Raw genomic sequence first — 25,907 nt, 5'->3', positions numbered from 1 at the left:
ACCAAGGCTAACAGTCATTCACATATTCCATGGAAAACAGCAATTTAATTTTATTAACCCACAGAAAATATTCCCTCATTTTGCTACTCAGTAGTTTCAGTTTTTAATCCCTAAAGGGCCTAGGCTGAACCTTTAGAAGACACATTTGCTCCAGGTGACAGCTGGTGACAGAACACCCTCCCTCCCCCTCGGCTGGGTTAATTTGTACAGTAAGAGTCAAATTTTACCAGCTCTGTCTATCACAGAGGGCTAAAACCAGCAGAAGGACTTACTCAGTACTTCGCCATCCTTAAATTCTACAAACTCTACTATAAAAGCCAGTCCTGTCTCTTGAAGTATTGAATCAGGACAGAAGATACATTTTGCTCCTGTGTGACTTTGGAAATTTCCAAAAATTGGGCATCCTAATCCCTAATTCCCTTGAAAAGGCCAGACCAGGCTGTCTCTTGGGAAGGCCACAGCTGTAGCCAGGTGTGTATTGCTTTGTCCTGGAATTTCAGCACATACGGTGAAAACCAGTAAGAAGGGGATTTTTATTAGTATGACTAACATATGAGCAAAATAAGCACTCAATATGCCATTTTAATCAAGCAAGCTTGAATTGGAAAGCTGAATGAGGTCTCATAGTTTGTAATTTAGTGACAATAAAACAGTAGATGTGAAAATGGTTTATAGCATACCACTCAAATACACACAACATGATGTAATGCCCGTTTTATTTAGTGGAATCACTTTTGTAGATTAGAAATATTTCCAATTCCCACTTACTCCAATGCAAGCCTCCACCATCAACAGGCATAATGCAGTTTGTTCAACTGATTCCAAACCAAAAAAAAAGTACAATCTCAAAAGTTAAGTTAGAAACTAAGTTCACACATTTTCTTTGGGACCAGGAATCTGTACATAGTACAAAATATACATTTATTGAACTTTCTGTAAACACACAGTTTGAATTGTGTAAAACTGTAAAGAGTGGGTGAACTACGTGGAGAATAATTTATTATATATTGTTATACATTCTACTTAAGGAAAATAGTTATGCTCTTGTATATTACTCTGTTAAATTTATAAATTCCATAATGAAGCTGTGTATTCTGCAAACATGCTTTTCAAGCTTAAATCTCTCCATTCATAACACACATTTATACAGGTCATCAATGAAAAAGTTACACTTTCCACAAAATAGATATAAAGAGGTCATGAATTTTCTAAAAAGACAGGCACAGCATGTCACTACAAATGAGATTTGTTTGATGATACGACGTGGAGTCAATTCTGTGAGGAGACAGGTGAAAACTCTCTAATTCAGCATGTTTGTACATGGTCTTAGTAACAAGACAGATGCTAAAAACCAAAATCTCTGCTTTGAAAGATTTATAAAGCAGCCAGTTCTGGAAATCACACCTGACTTCACACTTTTCAAATATTCAGTATTCCCTGGCTAAGAGAATTTAGGCTTTTCTTTCTTATTAACCCTTTGTCACTGCTGGTTTAGTTTTCCATACACTGACCTACCTGGCACTATTCGACATAAACATTTGCCCAATTTAGCATTTGCCCTAAAAACTAGATTCCTGGCACCAAAGAGTTAGATCTAGTTAATAAATACAACTTAACTCTTGGTACTCAAGGTTATGGTGAATCGCAATACCAGCAATAAAATGTACGCTAGGAAATCCCAACTTCCAGCATCCCAAACAGTTACACAGCGTTAGCCCGCAGAACGAATGGTAACAGGTATTGCAGCATTTCAGGTACTAGGGACTCTACTGTATAATGCCCAACTTCCCCAAGTCTGGAAGTTTCAAACTGCAGCAGACTTGACAGTAGCATCAAATACTCAACCAGAAAAACAGTTCTCCTGAAGAAACCAACACAGGCCTTTTCAATAAGTCCATGACTGGACATGGAAATAATGCTATGTAAATTCAGCACGTTATTCCTAGAGTTTTAGGGCCGTGTTACTTCCCCATCCCAGGCTACTCATTTTGGGTTCCATCTTTGTATTTATTTTTTTAAAGATAAAAGCACCACATGAAAGAATGAACTTCGTAAATTGTGTTCAATGTTTTCAAATAAAAATAATGCTGACATATATTTAAAGAATTAGGAAATTATTATTTTCCATTAAGCTAACATTTTGCTTTAACATTACCACCTTCTTCCCCTTTAGCCACCCAGAAAGTCTTCTTCAAAACCAAAACTGATTAATTACATTTCTTTTTAATTCCAACAAAAATAGGAAAGGTAAGTCTCCAACTATACACGTGCAAACTTTATATATTGTGAGTGCAGCTCCATCAACTTCAGTAAGATGTGAAGTTAAACACAAGCCTGAGTTTCTCAAGATCATCTTACTTTAATTTTCTCCTCTAGTCTGAACACAAATATCGTGTTCTGGCCCAAAATCCCAACAGGGAAAATGAAATTGGCTACTCATATTTCCATTGCTCAAATTGAGTTGAATTCATCAATACAAGTGAAATTAAACCCTGAAGACCTCGATCTACAGGCCCTGACATACATAAGATCATGTTTTGTGACTTGCCAGTCTCAGTTTTATCCAATTTCTTTACAAAGATATGGCTTCTCAAAAGAAATAATGGCACCTCCTTCACTCTGGAGGCTCACTCACAATGTGTATTGAGAGTCCTGTCTATTTTAGCTGTTAAAAAAACCCAACAAAACAAAACATGCTCCCACCAGTTCTTCAGAACTATACAACTAACTAATGGAAACAAAAATTAATTTCAGTTTTGGCTCAACGTCATCAAGCAACTTGAGAACTACAGAGGCAGTACTCTTAAAGGAAAATGCTACTACCTGGCATAACACTCACTGTTGCAAATAAATTACTAGTTACACAGTAGTAAGCACCGTTGGTTTTATTTTGAAAAAAGTAGATGTCTAGTGATATTTTAAAAAGCATTCAGGCAGTAATCAAAATGAGTTAAATGTGAAAACCTGGCTATACATAAAACAATAAATACTCTAGAAATCTGACCTATCATCCCACCTCTACTGAAGTTTCAAATCTTTCAGGATAGAACTGTTTCATTAATCCTATAAAAGGCATTTTTAAAAGTAAGCCCACTTTCCCAAACTTCGTGATTGCAAAGGCTAGGGTTTTTCTACTGCATTTAAAGCAAGTCTCACCCCCCCAAAGCCAATCTCATAGGACACCATCATCACTCTAGTCTTGTAGCTTGGAAGCAAGGACCTTAGCACAGTGTTAACATGATGGAAAAAATGCTTTAGTTAGTCAAAAGGAAGCTCAAATAAAACAAAAAAACCCCAAACAGGAATATGCATAAAACCTAGTTCACTATAGGTCAACAACTTAGACACTATCAGGAGATTATACCATCTGACAACTTTTTCCGCATATTAAAAGTAAATAGTAGAAAGATCTGGAGGTTTTTCTGGTAGTTTTCAGTGGCAGAACAGGTAAATTCAACTTTTAGCACGATGTATGTTCCTCCTCTATTTGAAAGCACGTAGTGGTCCATGAATGCAAAATAAATTTTTAACAGTTTTCCTGCAACTTCTTCAACTTCTGTGAACAAATGCTATGGCCCAGGTTACTGTTCTCTTTTACAAAGCAAAAAAAATTTAGTAAAATAAGGGCGACAAAGAGCTTCAGAAGGTGCAGGCCTGAGTCTGCAGAGGCCGGCAGACTTCCCACAGGACAGTTCAGGGAGAGCTCACCACAAGATCAGACGCTTTGAGCAATATTCCATCGGCTGGTCAGTAAAAGGGACTTAGCTCAGATTTTACTTTCAAATTTTGCTCAGTTTTTACATTGGCTTTGTGGTTCACAGCCAAAGTGGCATTTATTTCATGCACTACGGCATCCTAGAAATTCACACACATGGAGCCTCTTTTTACCAATTAAAGAGTTAAACCTCTGTCCAGCCAGAGACTTGACACCACTGGACTGGTATGTAAAGGCTCAGGTTATGATCATCTCAAATACCTGCAGCTGCAGGGACAAGGAGCTATACTAGTTACCTAGAAGATACCATTTTTACACCTAATGAAGCTTGGCACAGAATAACTCCATTTTCTACAGAAAATGGTCAGGTACAGCTCTACACATTTTGCTGTCTCTTAACATAAGGTACATCAGTTTTTTATTAAATACTGTATTTCTCAAATGATGAAGGGTAGCATTTTACTAATGGTTAGCTGATTATAGACATGCCAGGTTTAAATAACAACAAATTTAAATATACCAAGTCAAGTGTGCATAAAAATTCAAGAAGGTGGCACGCAGAGATTAAGACGAACATCTTATGTTGAAATCTTGATGCACACTGGAATGAGGCAAACTAAAACCACCATTTCACTAATCTAATTGTGGCAGCCATGCTGTCGATCTCTTAGTACAGAACTACATACATCTGTAGAGAGCTAACAAAAAGTAAGTTTGTCAGCATGGAACGCCTATATTAAAACCAAAATTTCACAATACTAGTTTTAAGAAAAAATAACATTTACCAAAGCAAAATGTTTGTCTGAAGTCTACCATGGAGAAAGATCTACAAGCAAAGGCATGAATCGCTCCCTACACAGGTCAATCAATTATCCGAGTTTAGGGTGAGGTTTCCCAGACTGTGGCAAAAAGGGCAGCCTAACCACTCCCCGGCTCTCAGAGCTGTCTTCCCACCCTGTATCTTGCCCTGGTACTGGTGGTAGGTAGTTGGATTATCAGTTTATCCAGCTGAAGAATAGATTTGTTGTTCCTGACTTCATGGCCACATAAGCACTACTGCCAGCACAAAAGCAGCAGTGGGAGAAGACTTAGAGGAACAGTTCTCACTTAATATAGATTGACCATGAAACAGTATCCTTAGCTCATAAACTATTAAAAAATGCAATGCAATAGAGTCCTACCCCAGAGTAACAAATTAAGATGAGATTCTTATCAGGGAATTAGTTGCAATGAAAACTGTTCCCTAATTTTTTTAGATTACCATTTTAAGTTTCCAAATCTTGAACTGAGTGCAATGGCTCAGGTTTTAGCCTATATAGTTGGGAGGGTACCAGCCTTGCAGTAAACAATCTAAAGGACATTTCATAATGGTCGATATTGTAAGTACATTTTTAAAGGATTAGCTTTGGAACACGCATGAACTATTGCAGTAAAGTGCTATAATTACTCATCTGCTGGTTAATATTCTTCAGGCATCTTGCTGGTATGACACATCCCAGGATTACCACAATTCAGCACAATTTAATGACAAGCAGATGAAATTTCTCTCTCCATTCCTGACTTCTGCTGGAAGATTAAAATGAACGATGGCCAAGCACCAAGCTCTTTGTAGTGGTATTGCCTGACTAGGCAAGAGCAAGCCAACCGAAAGGCCCTGCCTCTGTAACCTGCGTGGTACAGGCACGCTCCTGCCCCACCACGTGTAACAGTATCCTTCTGCTACAAAGAACTTGCAAAGCCCGGCAAACCTAGGACCATACTTAATGTAATTACAATGAGTTAATCCAACATCGTTTTTTAAAAAGCAGTTTAAAAGCCTCTGTCTTGAACACATTTCAATGCTGAATTAGTGAGAATAATTTGAACAGTTGTCTATAAAGCAGTACAGGTATTTTCCCAGAATGATCAGTGAAACATTTAATCTGACTATAACAAAACTCACAGAAACTGAAACCAGTGAAGCTGTCAAATGTAAAAGGAAAACAGAAACTTGCATGGCATATGAACCAAAGGAGCTTTACAAATATCATTTCCTTTTAAAAAACAAGCAAATTGGGACCATCCTATTTGAACATGTATTTAAAAATACATCTTTTAACATCACACATTTTTCATTTTTGTCACACAGGAATCTTTTTCCAAGAGGGAAATAAATAGCACACAACACTTCAAAAAATTGCTGCCTTGCCCCTGAGGTGCTAATGTTTTTAGCATTTAAAAAAAGTTTCTGGTGCAAGAAGGAGATGCACAAAGGTGCAAAAGTGCCTTTTTCTTTTCAGAGCAGTGAAAAGTACAGTTTGTCTCTTTTCTAGGATGCTTTATATACTTAATTCATATATTTTGTCATCAAAATCTGTATCTAAAATGGCAGTGTCTATGCATACCTAATAGATTCAGTGCTCTGACCTCATCAAAACACTGAGCATAAGCAGAAGGAAGAACTGAAACAGCCTTTCTCCTCCTACCCTCAAACCTAGTTACAGCGCTTGTAGCAATAGCAGAAGAATTATTTTCTTTATAACCTTTAGGAGACCTCATAAGAAGAGGCTTCAAATATAGCATTTGTCACTGAGAGTTTAAGTGATTATAGTCTGAAGTATGGCTTTCCACACCAGTTTTGCTTGTGATTTTTAAAGTTTTTTTTAAACTCAAAGTTTCCACAGTCCAGTTCCAGGTTTTGCAGTTTCCAAAACTAAACTTTAGTCTACATGAAAAAGAGGACAGAACTTCATCTGCCTAGTCCTAAATTAAGTTTAGCTTTCTGTACTAATACGCCATGTATTAAATATTCTTGTTAATTAGGTGCCAGTGAAGCTATAACTTAACATTATTATAGTTTTGCACTCTACAACAAAATTAGACATTTTAAGCATTTATTCATAGGTAGGTAAGGAATTGGTTCTTTAAGCAAAAACTGCTATAAATTTATAAATACAAATAGTGCTTATGTTTTCTTCATTCATGCTTGAACAGATTACAAACCGAATACAATGAAGTTACGTTAAGCACCCCACATAGACAAGAGGGATAAAAGAAAAGATTGCTGGTATATACTATACTTAGTTCCAAGACACTATAAGTTACTTTTTCACTGTTCAGAGTTCCCTAACTCTGCATTAGTTTTAAGGCTATATATACAAATATGTATATTTCAAAGTTAGGGAAAGACAAATATAGCAAAATGCATCGTACTACATTTTCCTATCAAAAAGTAATTATACACCAAGTTTTGATTCTGTTTAACTGCAGTAAATGTTACAATCTACTTGTTTTACTGATTTTCCATTTGGGGAATCTGCCTACTAAATGAATAAAGTAAACTACATATTAAATACAATATTCTCAACCAAAAAAGACAATACAAGGTGCACAAAACAGTAGTTTTGCAAACACGACTGACTTGAAAACTTAATTTTGTATGTTCAATGGGAGAAAGCTAAGCTTAAATCAAATTAGTTTATTATCTTTTAAAATTTTAAATTAGAATTTTAAACAACGAACAGTTAAATATTGTCAACATGCTATATTTCAAATCACAAATACTGTTTAACCACTAGTCTCTCATCCTAAGTAAGTGGGTCAATTAAAAACACACACCATAAAATGTTAAAGATTGTCAGGCTTTGACAAACATATTTTTATCAAACAGTAGGCAAATTCAAACCAATGCACATCTTCAGTGGGGAGGAAGAACAAAAAGCCTGAAAAACCCACACTTATAAAAACAGCGTAACAGATTACTCCCACTTCATCCTCTAGCATATGGCTATGTCTTGGGAAATAATCAAGATTCTTCCCATTTTAAAAATGGGCTACCAATTAATAAAAATATTTTTCCACATGTAAAATATCATTTACAATGGCACTGACATTTTTAAAAGGCAGGAAAAAAGGAATTACACATTTATGGATAAATTTCTTGTTTGTTAAATCAAGCTTTATTGATAAAATGGAATTCAGAGTATTTTACTTGGAACAGCAGCAGACCCAGCCAATCAGGATTGTAAAAATGTTGCAGACTCCTACCATACGTAGGAAGTTGCCTGCTCAGTGATTAGTAGTTTCAGGTAAGGGTTAATGAAAAAAGAGGTGCAAAGAATCGAGCCATTCTAATCCCAAGGTTCATATGCGAATGAACACATGATACTATTAATAGGGCATGATTCAACTCCCACTGAAGTCAAAATCAGAACTCCCTTTAGCTCAATGTGAGAGCAGGAGTGGCCTCAAGAGATACATCTGCTGAAGAATGTGCACTACTGTTATTTTTGCATTGCCAAGCAAATTCACACACTGTAATTTCTGATAAACTGCCCCAAAATTCAGCTTCCATATAAAACAAAATTATCTTTAGTTTTGTGCACCTCTTGAACACCTAGCTGGCTAGGCTGCTGCTCCTTGCAATCCAAAACCACAACATGAATTTAAAGGGATATATATTGTTGCATCACACAAGCCAAACATTTCTTCTAACCTTTATAGTGATTTAAAGCAGTTCATAATTAAATATGAGCATTTTGTACAAAGACAATTGCACTTTACAAAAACAAAATCATACAACATAAATTGTTGGAGTCTGATTTACAAGAATTATGGTTTGAAATCACGTTTACAGAAGTCTGTTTTACAAAAAAGGATCAGTTCCTGGGCTAGACGTTGTACTGCTGTAGTTTTCTGCTGCAGTCACTCTCACCAACGCATTATATTCCCTTCTTTAATTAAGGTTGAGGATGGATGTTAAGAAGGGTAACTGAGGTTGGGCTGCACTTTCATTTGAAGGATGAAACGTGAACTCCACAGCTAGATGAGCAGTTTTACCACATATCATCAGTTGATGCAGAGTCCTTAAAGAAAAAAAGAAGGAACCCTTTAAAGTCTGGAGTGCCCATAGTTACAGCAGTTTCTGGATAATCCAGACTGAAAAAGGTAAAGACTTGGATAATTTTAGAAGTCTGTTTTCTTTCCCTTTTCAGAAATAACATTTAAGTAGTATATAAGAAAAACACATATTCTTAACTAAAGAAGCTTTACGGATCAAGACATTCTTAAATCTGACCAAGTGTTTTAATAAAATGTTTAACAATTCTCAAAATAATATCCTAGGAACAGAATTCAGAAACATTTCCAGAGTAGTCTGAAATAATACAAAATAGATACACTTACTACACAGGCATGTTAGAAGAACAGAAAGTGCTTCATGCTATCTGTTATCTATCACCATTAAGATCTTTTATGTTTCCAGCCCTTCCATGCTGCCATAGGAAGATTTAGTCATCAACTTGCACCTTGTTATAATTCAGATCAATTTTAAACACTTAAAATTAGAAGGCTGAATAGTAAACTAAGCCCTAATTTTGAATTGTAGTAAGCCACAAGGAAGAAAACATCTACATAAGAAAAAATATGGAACCAGAGACATACAGTACTCTAAATCATAACCGTAAGGCTACGGTGCATGGCATTACATCTGCACACTCAATACCTGCGTATCTGCAACTTTGGCTCATTTATGCCCCCAGACAATAGTGGATTTTGTATAGTTACTGCGCCCCTGAAAAACACTTAACTCATGATCCCTATTACCTAATAAAAAACCTAGTACAAAGTCACAAGTTAAGTTCTAGTAAGTGTTTTTTAATCCATTTGCCTTTGTGTCCATTTTCTTCTCCCTTGCTCAGAAGGTTTCACATTCAGCTTTTTGCGTCTGCCTCATCCATTTTATAAGCCAGGTATACGATAACGCCACAACCAAAAAGTGCAACCGCAGCTCAGTAGCTCAAGCAACAGCTAAGCCAGGAGCACACGCATCAGAACAGACTGCTTATGCGCAGCAGCCTGGTTATTTCAGCATTACTACCTTCCTAAGTAATTAAGAACCATGATGAGCTTTAACAATGGTCCATGCTGGTGCTTTCACTGCTGTGCTTCCCTATCATCACTAAAACTGCAGGGGATAGAAATATCATTCCTCTTGTTTAAAAGCACTGCCTTACTGATACCTTTGAGAGGCAAGAGGCTAATTATGTCTCTAACAATGCCATATATGACAGTTTCCTGGCATTAAAATTCTGCACCCTTAATTCAAACTTGCACACAGAACAGCTTTCTTCACTACAAGCCAGAAGGAAGTTAGTTAGCATGGAGGCATAGTTCAAAACAAAACAAAAACATGAAAATCACCCTTTGCAAGAGTACCATCCTCCAGTTTTTCCCCTGGAGAACAAAGTAGCAAAGTAGAGCTGTCAAATGAATGGTTGTTTCAAGTGCAAGGATGAAGATTAAAGCAGTAGTGAGTAAAAAAAAAACCACAGAAGCTGCATGCCAACCATTCAGTATGCAATTTCCTGTATCCAAGTTGCCAACATCAGCACAAAATGAAGAAGTGTGTACTGTATATTTGTAGAAGAGTAACATACTATAGCATGTATTCTGAACGTACAGCATCCTTTTTCAGCCAATAGCTAGCAACTGTTATGCTAAAGGTGTTATAAATAAAACCCAAACTGTAGCATTCAGTTGTAAAGCCAATGCACAATTCATATGTATGCCTGGATGTATTTCACTTCTATGTCACAGCTAAGCATGCAAGTAATTTTTTGCTGATGAGTAAAGCATTTTAACTACTTAACAAACTTCTGCACTTTCGATGATTGAATGTTGGTCCCCGTGATCTAATTGCAACCAGGATTACTGTTCACATTTTACAGTTGCTTCATTTTTTCCCTACTGACATCTAAATTAACCAGTGGATTCACGTAACAGTTTTCTAATCACTGACATATCAAAAGAACCTAAACTGTATGCATGCTATAAGATGGACGACGTTTAAGAATGAGAAAATGCTTATGCATTGTTCAGAAAAGGCATGTATCACAACAGCAGATAGTCATAAATTTGTTTAACCTACAACTATTGCACTTCCCTTCTTGATACTGCGGTGGGGGGAAAAAAAAAGAGGTCTCCCATAACAAGAAAACTACGTATGACTCTTTGTACCATTTGGCAGAAGAGCATTTGGAAACCTTAGACAGGATTCAAGTCATGAAATTCCAGAAGACAAACAAACCCACCCTACTGGAGTTTTGAGGCTACAATCAGCAGAAGGCATCAGGAAACAATCACAAGGCATAGTCCAAAGAACACAACATTGCTATTACTTTTCTTGGGGGGGGGAAGGGGGGGAGGGGTTAGGAGAAGGGGGTATTTTAGCCAAGGACCAGCAATATGTTTCTGCACAAAACAGGGAGACAATGTGAGAGAAAAAGATACTTACAGTATCATCATTCCTGTAGGGGTTCAGTCTGTTATAAACAGCTTCAATCACACTCCGTCTAGACCAAAAAAACACAAGATTTTAAGGCTGTGTCTTTTTTCTCCCCCCAAGTCAAATTCCTGAAGTACAATTGTTATTTAAGCTGCAAATTTAAAAAAATTTTTAATTCACAGAACGAAGTTTACTGCAAGCTATTACTAAGTTTCATTAAACATGGAAACATAGCTACCTCATTCTTAAAATCTTTAGGTTCAGGAAAAGCAAGGCTGAATACTGGTCAGAGCTCAGCAAGAGAACAGCAGAATCTGACATTCAGATCAGGCTGCAGTGCTTCTTTATTTTGGTGATGTGTCTCAGTCTTTGAAAGAGGGCATTTTAGAGAACACGATTGAAGCTGAATGCTCTGCTCATTCGTGTGCCTGAGGAATACTGCGGTAGTACTTAATATATTATGACACTTTCAGAGAAGAATATCAGCTTTGTATTTTCTGGATGCATTAAAATTGCATTCTAAAGTCCTGTTTTGTTGTTCTTAAATTCTGAAATGTACTTTCCATTAAAATCCTCGTAAAGTTATTTATGAAGCAATATTAGTTTCCAATAACACGCCCAATATTCTCCTGTAACTTTTCTCCAGAAGAAATTAAAACTGAAAATAGCAGTTTTATATACTTTATCTTCATCCTGAGAAGTTTGTCTGATTTTTTGTTTGTCTGATTTTTTTAGCAAAAAAACTTTCATGCACCTCATTTTCTCCACTTTTTTTTAAAAAAAACTTTGTTTAGCATATTTAAGATCATTTGTGAACAGTATTTCCAGTCTTTTGAATTCCTGGCTTTTCTAGGAAAAATAGGAAAATTGGAAACAACAGGAAAACAGGAAACATGAGCTGTTTCTACATAGGGTAAAACTGTTTTTGTTTTTTTTTTTTTAAACTTATTAAAAAATGGGGGACTGAAGTAAAAGGAAGCCTTTGCCTTACCTAGCACATGAGAAATAAACTTTGGAGGGGGAACAGGAAGGAAAGAAGGGAGTAAGAGACAGGATGTATAAATTTGACTTTAAGAATAACTTTCTTCCAGATTCCCTCTCTGCAGAACCAAGTATGACAAAATAGCAGACTACAACTGCAATACAAAACAAGCTCCAAAGAACAATGTTTTAACTGCTCATAAATACATGCAGGGGAGTCGCAATGGAGTGCATCAGAAGAAAAAAAGCAGATGAGAAACCCTATAATCACATCCAGTAAATACACACTGAAAAGTCAGATACTATCATGCAGCAGTATAAATATCATAGTTCTAGTGAATGATTACACGGCACGGAAGAACAGGCGGAATTTAAAGCAATAAAAACAAGCAATTACGCACAAAGATGTTGCACATACAAACTGAAGAATTTCTCTGATCTTTCAGCAATAGGTATCTTTAATATCAAAGAAAGGCAGGTTTCTTGAAAAGTGTCATCCGTCCAAATTGGCAGCATTGCTTTGAGTTACACTAACATCCAATTAAACCCATACTTCTGTCAATCCCTGTTCAAGCTAGCATCACTTAAGCACGTAATCCTACTGAAGTCGGTCACTTCAGGGACTTCAACACTTTCTCACAACCTGGATACTACTACTAGCCAAAGGAGATTAAGATAAACAATCTGTGTGCGCGCACCATATTTTATGAATAACTGATTTATCGATATTTCAGGACGACAGCAACATATCCTAAATGGATACTACCATTGCATATAAAACTGCCATCCCTTCTTTTCATACTCAAACAGTTTTTATTTTGTTTTGTGCGAGTCATCTTTAAAGTTCAGTCACCATTTACTCCACTGGACACCTAGACTCTTCACATTTCAGTGCAGCACTACAAAAACTGTGCTCTGAAGCATTAAAAATAGATAGCTCATAGCATACACATTCGATCCATTTTAAAACAGTACAGATGCATGAAAAATCTTTTGGTCCAAAATGTACTTGGTTTGTTGTGCAAAAAAAGCTAGACACATTGCTTCCTCAAAGGCTGAACATCAATTTAGAAGTCCACAGAGCACCAGTATCGAACTCTTCAAGGACAAAGCCAGCCTATACAGTTATAAATTTAATATCTCACTTATCTTTTTTGATAGACTTCTATCCATTTTTCAGATGTCACAAGCAGAGAGAGAAAAAAAGCAAACTTTTTAGGAATTGCAACATTGCCTTAGCTACAGACAAGAAAAGAAAGTTGCCAAGCAAAACATGAAATGTACATCACTTCTTGACGAAGTATGGAACTATTTATCAAATTACTAAAGTCATTGTATTATTTTTGCATCTTCAAATGTAACCTCCCACCCAGAAAACCCAGTTAATTACAAGAAACAGACACTTAGGCCACCCTTAAAAAAAATCCTCAGTCTTTCCACAACTATAGTTTGACAGTTAGTTTCAGTAGTGATCCATAGTTTACTTTGTTCTTGTGCTTTTCCTTTTCATATAGGAAAATTCAGGAATGAAAATTGGAGAACAGATAACCACCTCTCCTGAACCCTTCTTCCCTCCCCCCACTTTTAAGAGTGGCCTTACAGTTAAGTTTCAATTTAAATCAAAAATCACATTTACACTAATGCGAACTCACTTGCTTGCCAATTCACCCCCTGGCGGGAGGTTTGGGATGCTCTCAGTTGCTAACGTACGCATCACGTGGACTAAGTCTGGTACTCCTTCACCCTGCTTCTTTATGATCTCTGGGAATCAGAAGTACTTTTTTTGTAAGTGCAGTCCAAATTTAACTTAAAAAGATTGAAACACTCAGTTTTATAAAAAGGCAGCTTAACTTCAATACAAAAAAAATTTACAGACCATATTCAACATGGTAAATGCTAATTAACTTTGGTACCATAAGAACGAACTTGAAATGGATTTGATAAAAGATACTCTGCAAACTGTTAACATGCACAATGATTTTAGAATACACAACTACCTAATGAAAGTGGGAACAATTCCTTTAATGGCTTTACTGTTATATCATTATTATACCTTCCCAACAAAATGCACTGAGCATGAGGCAGATATTAACATCAGCCTTAATACTGCAATAGCAGTAAGGAAGTTATCGCCATGATAGAAAGCACAGTATTTTGAAGAAACAAAGGTTAAATATATTAAAAATAACTCCCATAGCTGTATGTACAAGCCAATACTTGTACCTCACTGCACGATAGTAACATGCAAACATTAAAAACTTATGTACAAATGAAATACCAGGGACAGAGTTAAGTGACAGTTCCATCCTTAGCTCATTTAGGGGATATGTGAATACTTGGTAATTATTTAAAGCTGATCCATCCCAACTTCCGAGTAAAGAGAATTTGTACTGTAACCACAGTCAAGCTTGCTACAAAACTAGTTCTTTAGAAAACCAGGCCTAAGAATAAAGCTAAAGTAGTAAACACAAACTCAAAAGAGCTTTTAGATCTTACCACCCTTGAAGAGTCACTCCTCAAATTTTATGAGGTCCCTATTTAAAGGGCAAGTGATTTTTTTTTTAAAGTGTAGCTCAGTTTCTACGTGAACTGCGAACTCAGAATTATAAAATATATGAATTAAGAGTTGGAGGTTTTGGTTTCCAAGTGAATACTGCAGCATGCGTACAATAATGTGTACATATATACACACACACTCACTATTTTTCATGCAGTAAAGCATTTACACAACTTAGAGTAGCTGGAATTCATCAGTACCCGTTTTGAAAAAAGATACCTTAGCATTCAGTTTTTTATTGTAAATGATAAAAACAAAATAGCATACCAATTTTCCGATTCGTAATTTAGTAAGCGAGATAAGGCACATTAAAAGCTGCTAAAACCAAAATATGTCCAGTCCTTTTTAGCTAAAAGACTGAATTACTTTTTGTGCACACGATAGTTTTTCAGGGCCGCACTTGTTTATAAGAAGAAACAGCTCAATTTTGCAAGTTAGGTTGTGTAAGTTATTTGCAAGGTACAGTGAAAACACTGTCTAGTTCTCAACCAGCATCAAACTCTGCAACACAAAGCTTTAAGCTGTTTAATTCAAAGTCTACATTGTAAGTAGGAAGAAATCCAATACATGACACCACACACCTTAGATACCTCAGAAACTTGCCATTTCCTCAAAGTCTGTGGCCAAAATTTATGTTACCATCTAGCATTTAGTAAATAATCTAATACTCTTAAATCTGAATAAGAAGCAAAGATCTCAGATTTGGTTTGCCAAATTCCTTTATTGTGCAATTTTGAACATCTAATATATTCTACATTGTGCTAGAGCTAGAGTTCTGCTGTACAAAAATAAGGAATTTATAGTTTACCTATGCTACACAGTTTCACAACCTGTAACTGCAGTACATTTAACATACAGTCTCCACTAAATTAATACATTTATATCTTGATAGAACTATAGATACAGACTAAATGAACACTGATGACAACAAATGGAGTCGGTCTGCTAGCTCTTTTTAATATATTGGAATTGTCTCTTTTCAATACACCTTGTTAACCTCCTTTTAATTTACTTTTAAACCTTCTACACAATTTCATGGCATCAAATAATGGAAAAACATACTTATGACCCTAAAATAAAGGATTCAAAACACATCTACTGATTTCATATTCCAAACGGGAATTCCATACAAAGTTTAAGTAAAAGCCAAAGTTTCAGATTCCGTGAAAAATAGGGGAAAGAACATATATCAGCTAACTTAAATACTGCAAGGATAATCTACTAACTGAATGTTTATAGGTAAAAAACTGAGAACAGAAGAAGACACTTAGTCAAGAGTCAACACATCAGTAACTCACATAGTGCAAATAGCAGCAGTGTATTTTGGAATGACTGATTACTTCTATCTGGAAGTTCACACGACATTGTAAGAGTAACACTGATTTATTGCAAGTAATGGCACAAAGATGCTTCTCTACACTTACTCCGTCTATTGTTATTAGTTATTGTAGTTATGAATCTGGACCACAAATGCATCAAGATCGCTAAAAGGAGAGTCCTAGGTAACATGGTAAGTAGAAAACTTCCTACGCTTTTTTCTTTTTAGCTGAATCGCCTTTCATTATTCAGATGACCACTAGTACTAAGCCCTTTTCAATCTCAAAATTTTCACTACTTGTTAATATATTCTGAGCTGAGGGAAGTACTAATATTAATCAACCAGAAAAAAGTGCACATTAGTAAACATCAAATCTTATTACCTCTTGTACTAGATTGAGTACTGAAGTGCATAACAGATACATAATATGCATTTTCGCCAAGATTCCACCGTAATGGATTTTTAGCTTTAAATTGATACTACAGATAAGTAAGAAAAATCTAGTAGTAGTCTTTACCTTTTCTAGCTTTTAGCTGAAAGTTAGGCTTTTAAAATTAAGCCCTGCCATTCCTCAAGCATCTTAGGATAACAGTAAGATTATTCACTGTAGTGTTGAAAGTTTCAGATATTGTGACAGTCCTACCTTACTAGCTAGTACTGCATAATCCATTTACAGCATGGAACAATTTAATTGCATAAGAATGATTAACTTAAATGTAAAAGTCAATCAACACTTGTTCTTGCAATTCTACTTTAGTTCAGCCTCTTAACTTCCCTCATGAGTAAGAGCTACAAGATCAAGTTCTGCATACAGCTGAGATAAATCAGGTTGAATAGTGTTTACTACCTACTCATAAATAGTTTTGTGCAACACTGGGCAAAAGATTGAGGACAACTCAAAAAAAAGTAGTATTGACCTTTGAGGGGAAGTACAATGTATGAAACTGTTCAGACATCATCTCACTAAATTAGTATTAAAGTGCTTTATAACTACATAGAGGATCCTTCTGACTGTACAAGTTTGACATTTCATTCATTCTTGAAAGTTTGTATTTGTATAAATGCAACGTATTGGCAACCAAATTCACTACTGTATGTACCATAATCACATACAGTTCCAATGTTTACGTTCTCCATTTACTGAGGTATCTGCACAAAACAGTTAACTTTCCTCACTGTAACATATCTAGGCCAACAGGGCCAGCTGAAGATACAGCCTTAACTTGAACACATCCGCATATTCCATGTCACGGGTTTGTCTGAACTGAGATAAAACAAGACATGAAGGTAATACTTGCCAACATAGCAGAGTTAGCTGGTATAAATTAACATGTGAATTTACAGCACACTTGTTCATCACCAATTTTGTGAGTGGGCATATACGGTAAACTCTTTAAATGTCTGTGTGCAAAGCTGCTCACTGCTTTGAAATGGAGAAAGCCATCTGACACTTAACTCATGTAGTGTTACCATGCATGTGAATGCCCTTGCTACATAGTGCCAAAAAAGATTCACTATAGCTTACTGTGCATCAACTTTCCCAATTAGGCAAGTGTTAATTTAAAATACTGAAATGCCCTGTCTAGACATTTGTTCAGGAGCAAAACCACTGTAGTTGGCCGAGACCTTGGGAACATGGCTTTCGAAATAGGTGATGCTTTCTGAAGGAGCATCTACGCAAGTCATAAGTGCTTCAAACTGCGCGTTAATTTGTCTGAACGTAAAGCTCTCACATAGGCAAGTCCTTTGCAAAATTTCTGAAGCTGCACTTTGTTTTATCTTCACGCAAGTTACAGAGGAAGAAAAGTGCACAATATATTCCTGTAACTTACTAATCACTGGTACCACACTTGCTAAGAACTCTGCGTATCATGCCCTGCGTGCTACTAAGGATTCTTGGAGTATATACACATGACTAGACTTGCAATATGTAGGTTTAGAGGAGTCCACTTCAAAAATAGACCTAACGTATGCAAACAATGCACACAGTGTGTCTTACGTTTCAGAACAAACTCCAATCTGTGCTCATTTTTAAACACCTAAAGGCACTATAATCCAGTTTTTATGAGAAATCAAACTGAATGGATTTGAAATACCTTTTTTGTTAGGAGATTGAAAATGCCTAAGATTTGCAGTTTACGTTGAAAGTTTAAGAACTACAGAAATACAGATTTAACCAAATTTTTGAAGTTAGAGTAAAATGTGCTCTCAGCTTTTGTTCATTGTGAATGCCTAAAGATAAGCTTTGACAAATTTCTGATGTATTTTTAAGTATATATGTTAGCAGTTGCCCTTAAGATGACAGTAAATCAAGCTGCAACCCTTCGATAATCATATAATAAAATATTACTATAGCATTACAATATATTACTATATTGCCATCTTCATAGACATGTTGCCAGATATTCTAGTATTTCATTTAACTCCATATGACAGGAACCAGGACTTACTGGTCTGAAGTTAGTGCTGTCAACGGACCCATGAATAACACTGAGCATAAATGATTTTCTCTGCCATCCTGAACGATCTTCAGGGCTATAGGCTGCTGTGCTTTCACAGCAGAATTTTATCAGGACAGAGCAGGTGTACATGAGTGCCTTTTTCAGAGATGTACACTAGATGGCCAATGGCACTTGAAGGTTTATTAGGAAGCCTGTATGGGTTAAGAGTTTAGTTGTTTCAAGGGGGAGAGGGGGTCTGTTTAGAAACAAAGTTACTTATTTTTTTTTAAATGATCCACCTTCTACTCTGCTTTCCAGGTACTTGTCCAACTCTGCCTCTCTTTTCACCGCCTCTGGTGATACCTTTGGTGCATTCGGAAAACAGATCAATATCACACTCATGTTGTCTCGACTTCCCTGGTGGAAAAGAAAAAATGATTTTGAGAATACATACACACCAGATTAAATCCATATCAATGCATTTTTACACAGAAAAAATTACCAATCACGTGACATTAAAATACACTTTTTATTCCTACAGGTTAGTATTAACCCTCATTTTTCTTTTTGCTTACAGAATTCAGTAAGTCTGCATGTTCAATCATTCTGCACAAACTACTTTAAGTCATTTTGCTCTTTCCCCTTTTATGGTCTGAACATTATGAGTAGCCAATTACAGACAGCCCACTGTCTTTTTAAAATTAGCAATTTTTAAAATTAGCAATTAGACATTACCAATAAATGATGTGTAGTAAAGGTTGTGTTCGATCTCAAGTACTATCCAAATATTTTGAGGAAACAGCTCAAATATTAAATCAGTAAACAAAACTTTTACTTGCCTAAAAACAATAATTAGATAGTTGTTCAACTCAGACACTGCTTCCACCTAAAACCACTGCTATTGATTAGAGGGTTTTTGTTTGTTTGTAAAGAAAAGAATTGAGAGTTTGTTAAAAGACCAGTTGGAAGTGGCTCTGGCCCATAATGGCAGTTATTTGGGCATTAAAAAAGAGCGTTCTTTGAAATGTAAGCTTTTAGAACTCAAGCTAAACACAACCCTACTACCTGAATAAATTATAGTGTAACTACATTCTGCATATGAAAAGTAACCATTTAGTTTCCTTTAATGCCCTAAGTGCCCTAATCTGCAAACATTCATCTATATGCTCAACTTCTACCACTCATCAAATCCACTGAAGCCAACAAGATTGAGAACAGAGAGAAGTTATTAAAACAGGTATGTATGGATGTATGGGGAGATGCTGACATCATTCAGCTACTGCAAAGCTTACATCATCAGCAATGCAGTGTTCATACCCTGGTATTCGTTTTCAAGATTACTAGATAAAATTACAAACAAAAATATATGCGTTATCAAACTTCAAGTGTTGGAAGTTTTTTTTCCAAAAGTGAAACAATGACCTTGTTAGCCATGTGTCAAGAGCTGAGATGCTGTCTTGTCTCTTTAGCATCAAAATACTGGCTTTCTTTAAACATTATGACTAAGCTTGCCTTTAGAAAATTAAGTGACAAGCTATGAAAGTAAGTATTTCAAATCTCTTCTATAATTGCACGATCCTACAATTTATTAAAATTAATGGAAGTTATTGTAGATAAAACCAGATTTGTTAAACAGCCTCATCCTTCTTCTACCCGAATTTGTTTCAGAGCCATATTGCACACCACTAAACAAGAACTACCGTAATTAAACTAGAACAAAAGACTAACTTAGGAGGTCAAATCTTCATATGGTCAAAAATTTTAAACTTCAAAAATATATGATGTCAAGGTTCAATCATTTTGCATTTATCTTGGTGTAATTGAGACAGTAATATAACTATGTGGACAGGGAAAAAGGAGGTGAAAGGGAAAGACCATTCTCTAGTCTAATTAAGAATTGAGAGTTAAAGGTTTTGTAAGGTATGCTGTGCAGCAGAGAAGCACAGTTACAGTCCTTGGTGTGCCCTTAGGTTTCCATCAGCTTCCAGTTCCCCAGCAACCACAACATACCTGTATATGATTTTAAACTCCTAATCAAAGACACTCAAAAAGCCATATTGCTTATGTTGTGTGTTCCCCCATCACTATTTTTATAGAAACCTTGGTAATTATTTTCAAAGTCATGTTACCATTAAAAAATATGATACTTATTGACTGGACCCAAAACTTATTCTTAACTGGTTCATAAACTTCTAATAGTGAAAACATAATAAACTTCTCCTCTCAATTCTGGCTACCTTGTACAAGCAGGTGTCAACTATCTCATTGCAAACTTTCTCAAGGTCATCAGTGACTTCAAGCCTGGATCTTACAAAGTCACACAGTTCTTCGTTCCCCATAACATCCCAGATACCATCGCAAGCCAGTATGATGAACTGATCATCTTCTTCTGATCTCTCAATTTCATAAACTTCAGGCTCAGGTGAGACTAGCTGCTCTGTAGGACCTTTCCCATGGACACATTTGTAATCAAAGTCCCCAAGTGCCCTTGACACAGCAAGAGAACCATTCACACGCTGAATCATTACAGAGCCACCTGCATTCTGTATACGCTCTTTCTCCAGTGGATTACTTGGTTTGTGATCCTGGGTGAAGAAGTGAACCTTCCTGTTTCTACAAAGTAAACCTCTTGAGTCTCCACAGTTGATGAAGTATGTATGTTGGGGAGAAATCATGACACCCACAGCTGTTGACCCGCTTCTGTCTGCGCCATGTTTCTTCTCAGAGATGACTCTCATGTGTTCATCAATTTGCAGAAAACCTGTTCTGATGCCGCTCTTTACACTTTCCACAGATGGTGGCCCATCTGGCCCTTTAAAATCCTGGTTGCTTGTGATGTGATCTAATAAATGCTCACAGCAGTACTTGGCAACCTGTGATCCGGCATGCCCATCATATACAGCAAAAAATGACCAACCATCAAGTCCATTCGGCAAACCAATCACTGCCGTATGTGCATCCTCCATTTCAACTCGCCAGCCTTGCATGCTACTCAGACCATAACGAAGCCCATTTCCCTGCCCTTGGGCATTATGCTTCTCCATCTTTGGCTTGTCTAAAAATGCTCCCATGATGACTTCCCTTCAGTTCTAAAAAAGAAAAAAAAGAATATTAAGGTTATTTGTTGAACACAGGTAGATGTTTAAATATTTTATTGGTAACTAAAAGTCCAAATAATGTTAATATTACAAAACAAAAAACTGCACAGACATAAAGGAGACTTAACTGTATCTCAAGATTCCACCTCAAACTTGCTCTGCTTTCATCTAATTTAAACAAGGACATTGCTACTAACTGAGTTGTACTCCATATTTTTAAGTATTTTCACCTGTTACACGTCAAAAATTTGTATTCCACTAACATACATGGTTTGACAAAAGCCTCTACTATCGATATGCATAACAAGTGTTATTTCAGATTACTTTAGCCAGCACACATCTGAAAATTGATGTTCCCTGGGATTACTAGATCAAAGAGCACAATGTTTCCAGGACAGTGGCAGTCTCCCTGGAGTCCTGCCTCCCAACCACAAAGTCCTGCTTATCTTCTGGCTTCTTGATGGTAGTGGGGAAGTGAAGGGGAACTGACTATTTTTTCTTAGTGTGGGAAGCATATTTATTTATTTATTAACAGATAAAGTGATCTGAAGGGTCATGATGAATGCCAGAGCCTGCATAAAGAGAATGGCAAGACTGGATAACCAGGAGCAAGACACAGAAGCAACAGAGCAGCTGTCCCTTTAGGCAGCAGCAAGCCATTAGTTTGGCTCAGCCATCTTGTGAAAGCTCATCCCTAGATTTTCAGTTAAATTACACAGCAAGCTTCTCAGATGTCTGTGCTGCAGATTTACTTAAAACCCTAATGTATTTATGCTTCACTGAAAAACAACCACCCCTGACAAGTTAAAGAAATCTGGAAATACAATTACAAGCACTGCAAATTCATGCTTCTTTATTCAAGCCAGACCAATATACTGCACACCCTACCCTCCTCTTCCTTCTCCCATCATTGGGATGTGATGTAGCAAATATTTATGCTCAAGAGATGAAGAATTATATTTGCAGGCAGCACAAAATGACTGGTTTATCTTGACAGCTCTCACACCCTCACCATTCAACCCACCCTTCTAATCCACATCAGTTTATTTGTGCATTCATAAAAAGAAACACCCACCCACACAAAATAGGTCACACATTTTACATACTTGCAAATTCTGCCCCAGGAAGCACCATACAGTGTGCAAATCCCTGTTATACAACACAACATAATGAAATAAGACTACAAGCTTTTCTACTTGAAGATAGCTGACAAAAACTAACTGTGAGAAGCGTGTCAAAAGCATTTTATCTAAAGACCCAATTAAACTACTCTAGTAACAAAAAATCTTAATTTACTGGATGTTTTGGAAGGTTTTAACTTTTATGTAGAGCACATTGGATCAGTCTTCTGAGTGATAACACCACCACTTTTTGACAGCATGTTTTTATGTTAGATATATCTATGTTTATATCTAATATGCCTCCAGATACAAATGAAAATAAATATAGCCACCAAAGCTTTTCAGATTAGGTCTTTTCCAGGCAACTATAACCCCTTTGTGAAACATCTGTATATGTCAGAATGAACAATCAAAGAATGTTTGTATTTAATCTCACCACAACAAGGATTCAAACATGATACACAGGGACTGAACATGCACTCCTTTGCTCACACGCTTTGTTAACAAAAACAAAACCACACGTACTCAGCTGTACGGAGAGATGTCAGCAGCAGTACACCTCTGCTTCCTCTCACACCAACTCCTGCTCTCAAGTTCTGTCTCTTCTCAAGTGAACACAAAATAACGATGCCCATACAAACCGTAACTAGACAACAAAATACAGTCTGCACTCAGCTCTGTATCTTAAGCATATGCATGAGGTTCACATTACTGCTGTTGCTAGGAAAAATATATATATATAATTTAGGCCTTTTTATATTCACATACAACTCTAATGAAGTCAGAGTGATCAAAATGATTACAGGCTGCTGCCATAAATCAAAAGGGGAATTATTGGACAGAATAGACTTTATTCATTCCACTACAGCAGCAGGATTTAAACTAAATCCTAATACTTTCGCATTGTTGAAGGTAAAATAAAATGTGGTCATTCAACAATCTTACCTTAATTCAGAGCTCAAAAAACAGAAACTACCCTGGCAAACACCACATTTTGCAAAGTATTTTACATTCTTCGTTACTGTATAAAAACAACAAAAAAAAAAAAAAACCAACAAAAAACCCAAAAGACACCACCATACACCAGCATTAAGAACTAGTTAAACTGACAGCAAGCACTGTCAAATTTGGAGTAGAAAAGGCAGAGCTTTCCTTCTAATCTATGTTACTAGGTACATAATATTCAGACAGAACCATGCTTTGGTTCTTTCCTTCCCTCTTAGCAGTTTGTTGGCTACACCACAATTAAAAATGCATACAGACAGGTCGTACACTGTTCTAGCAAATCATACACAACTATCAGGATACTTCAAAAATTAACAAGTCTACTCTCCATTTAAAATCAAGTTACCTTATCCCTTCCCAGGAGGTAAAGTGAAAGTGTTGCTATTCTAAATTAAGCCTTATAGGTGAGATGGCGATATATGATTCTTTAAGGGTGCGAGCTACCCACTACAGAGGTGAACACAATCAGACAGAAGGATAATCACAATGCAGTTACATAACTTCTACTTAGATTATTCAGAGCCCATAGCATAAAATATTCACAGTCTAAAAGCTGCAGTAACAGACTGCAGCTACCTTATTTGCAGCCCTCTCTATAATGCCAATCTACACCTGTAGACTAGTAGGCTAGCTCTTCAAAATCCTCATTAAATCAATAGGGAAAGCACAGTTTATTTGTAGGTAGGATGAATATGCCAAGCCTACAGTTCTTGGAGAAGTTCATTTTTTTGTTCAGAAAATCTTGAGTTTAATATGACCAATTTGTGAATTCTTGTGAGTCAGAAAGTGATCTGCTAAAGTTTCCCCTATTAGATGTGACTTAAAAACAAATTTGAAGTCTTAAAGTAACAAAGTTTTTCAGTTTTACTTTAGAGTACAAAATCCAAAAAAAAAAAAAAAAAAAAACCAAACAACCCACAACACCACACACGCTGACAAAAGAAAGCTGTACTCCTCTCCCTACTGTAAAAACACCCTTTACACCTGTTCTTGTCTCCATATCTATAGCACAATCCTTCACACATTAGTGCTTACCTAATAAATCACTCTTCTCATTCTTTCATGAGGTAGTTTGTGCACTATACTGATTAGGCTGGAATGGTATGTTTAGTTAAGCACATATAACTTCTGCAAATCAGACATAATGTATAGGAGTGCAATTGCCCAAGTTAGAGCACAACTATGTTGTGTAACAACATTGACAGAAGTAATCCCAGAACAGTCTGCATGCACAACTTGCAATAAAGCATTAGATACCAAACACGGTTAAGTTGGTCCTCTTTTATATTTCTTCAGCCATCTTCCTAGAAAGGACTCCTCACTCTAAGACCCTCATTTTCTATATTATTTTAGCACCCTTCCCCTTTGTCTTTCCTAACCCAGCCCAAAAGCTCAGCAACAATGCTAGGAAAACGCAGTCGGATAAGGGAAGAGAGAACCAGTCCTCTATTCTGGTAGCCTTGACTTTGCAGGATGCTTGAACCACATACGGAACCAGTGGAGACAGATATTCTCCCTATTTTTATTAAAGCTGAAAAAGAGAAAACGCACTCTATGCATGAAGTTTAGCAGCATATCTAATGGCAAATTTATACCATCATTTGTTTTTTCCTTAGAGCAAGGCAATTCTGAACAGAACTAGGGCACAAGTGTGCTGGAGGAAGAGATAAAAAAAAAAAAATCAGAGGTGCAAAATTTTCCTCAGAAATGTTAACTCTGCAACATCACCTGGCAGTGCAACTGCCTCAATGACTACTCAACCAAACCCAGATTTTAACCAAAGCAGATTCCTTGTTCACCATCTTAGTACCTACGGCTTCCATTAGTTCCTCCTACAAGGAAGGAGCTATCTGCAGGCAAAGTTCCTGGCTTTTGGCTTCCAAGAATGATTAGAGAGGGTTCTGAATAAAAAAAAGTGAGAATGAACCTATGTGCATAAATATGAATACGCAAGAGTGCATCTGAACCCTGACTTAGAATACTGACTTTGTGGAGTCAAACTGAAGGACAGCCTAATACAGAAAGTGCCCAAAAAACTCAAGTTGCAGCTTGCAGATAAAAAGCAAGAGTACTTCATAGGGTCTATGAGGAAGGAGGAAAAAAAAAATCCATACACAAGTAACAAGATCTTGGATAAAACACCAGAGTGCCAAAATTCAAAGGGCTGCAGCATTAGGAACAAAACTGAAATAATGAATGAAGCATGCCAAAGAGTCAGTAGCTAAAAACCTTGAAACTAGATGCAATGGGAGAACAGAGTGGCAAAGAAAAGGAGGGTAATTAGTATACCAGACCACAGACAACCATGGACAACCACAGATACATCACTGGAATGCATGAAATTCCTTTGCCCCTTCATTTGTCCCTCAAATTGTGCTATCCAGACAGCACAACTATATTGCCTTCT

General features: G+C 36.5%; 1 protein-coding gene across 4 annotated transcripts in view; it reads right to left on the bottom strand.

Annotated features, from left to right (window-relative positions):
- Positions 1–699: 699 nt before the first annotated feature.
- Positions 700–25,907, bottom strand: part of PPM1A (protein phosphatase, Mg2+/Mn2+ dependent 1A) — a 37,188-nt gene continuing 11,980 nt past the window's right edge. For 3 of the 4 annotated variants that reach the window (XM_026113750.2, XM_064511919.1, XM_064511918.1), the window contains exons 2-6: positions 20,514–21,365; positions 18,576–18,693; positions 13,613–13,721; positions 10,989–11,046; positions 700–8,559 (exon numbers count right to left, since the gene is read on the bottom strand). In XM_026113750.2, coding sequence (XP_025969535.1) covers positions 8,530–8,559; positions 10,989–11,046; positions 13,613–13,721; positions 18,576–18,693; positions 20,514–21,347 — 1,149 coding nt within the window. In that variant the 5' untranslated portion in view covers positions 21,348–21,365 and the 3' untranslated portion in view covers positions 700–8,529. The remainder of the gene's footprint in view (positions 8,560–10,988; positions 11,047–13,612; positions 13,722–18,575; positions 18,694–20,513; positions 21,366–25,907) is intronic. The other variant, XM_064511920.1, reaches the window with a different exon arrangement.

The sequence above is a fragment of the Dromaius novaehollandiae genome, chromosome 5 (genome assembly GCF_036370855.1).
Source record: "Dromaius novaehollandiae isolate bDroNov1 chromosome 5, bDroNov1.hap1, whole genome shotgun sequence".
Taxonomy (NCBI): Eukaryota; Metazoa; Chordata; class Aves; order Casuariiformes; family Dromaiidae; genus Dromaius; species Dromaius novaehollandiae.
The sequence above is the reverse complement of the archived record's forward strand: the minus strand, read 5'-3'. Positions and strand labels throughout refer to the sequence as shown.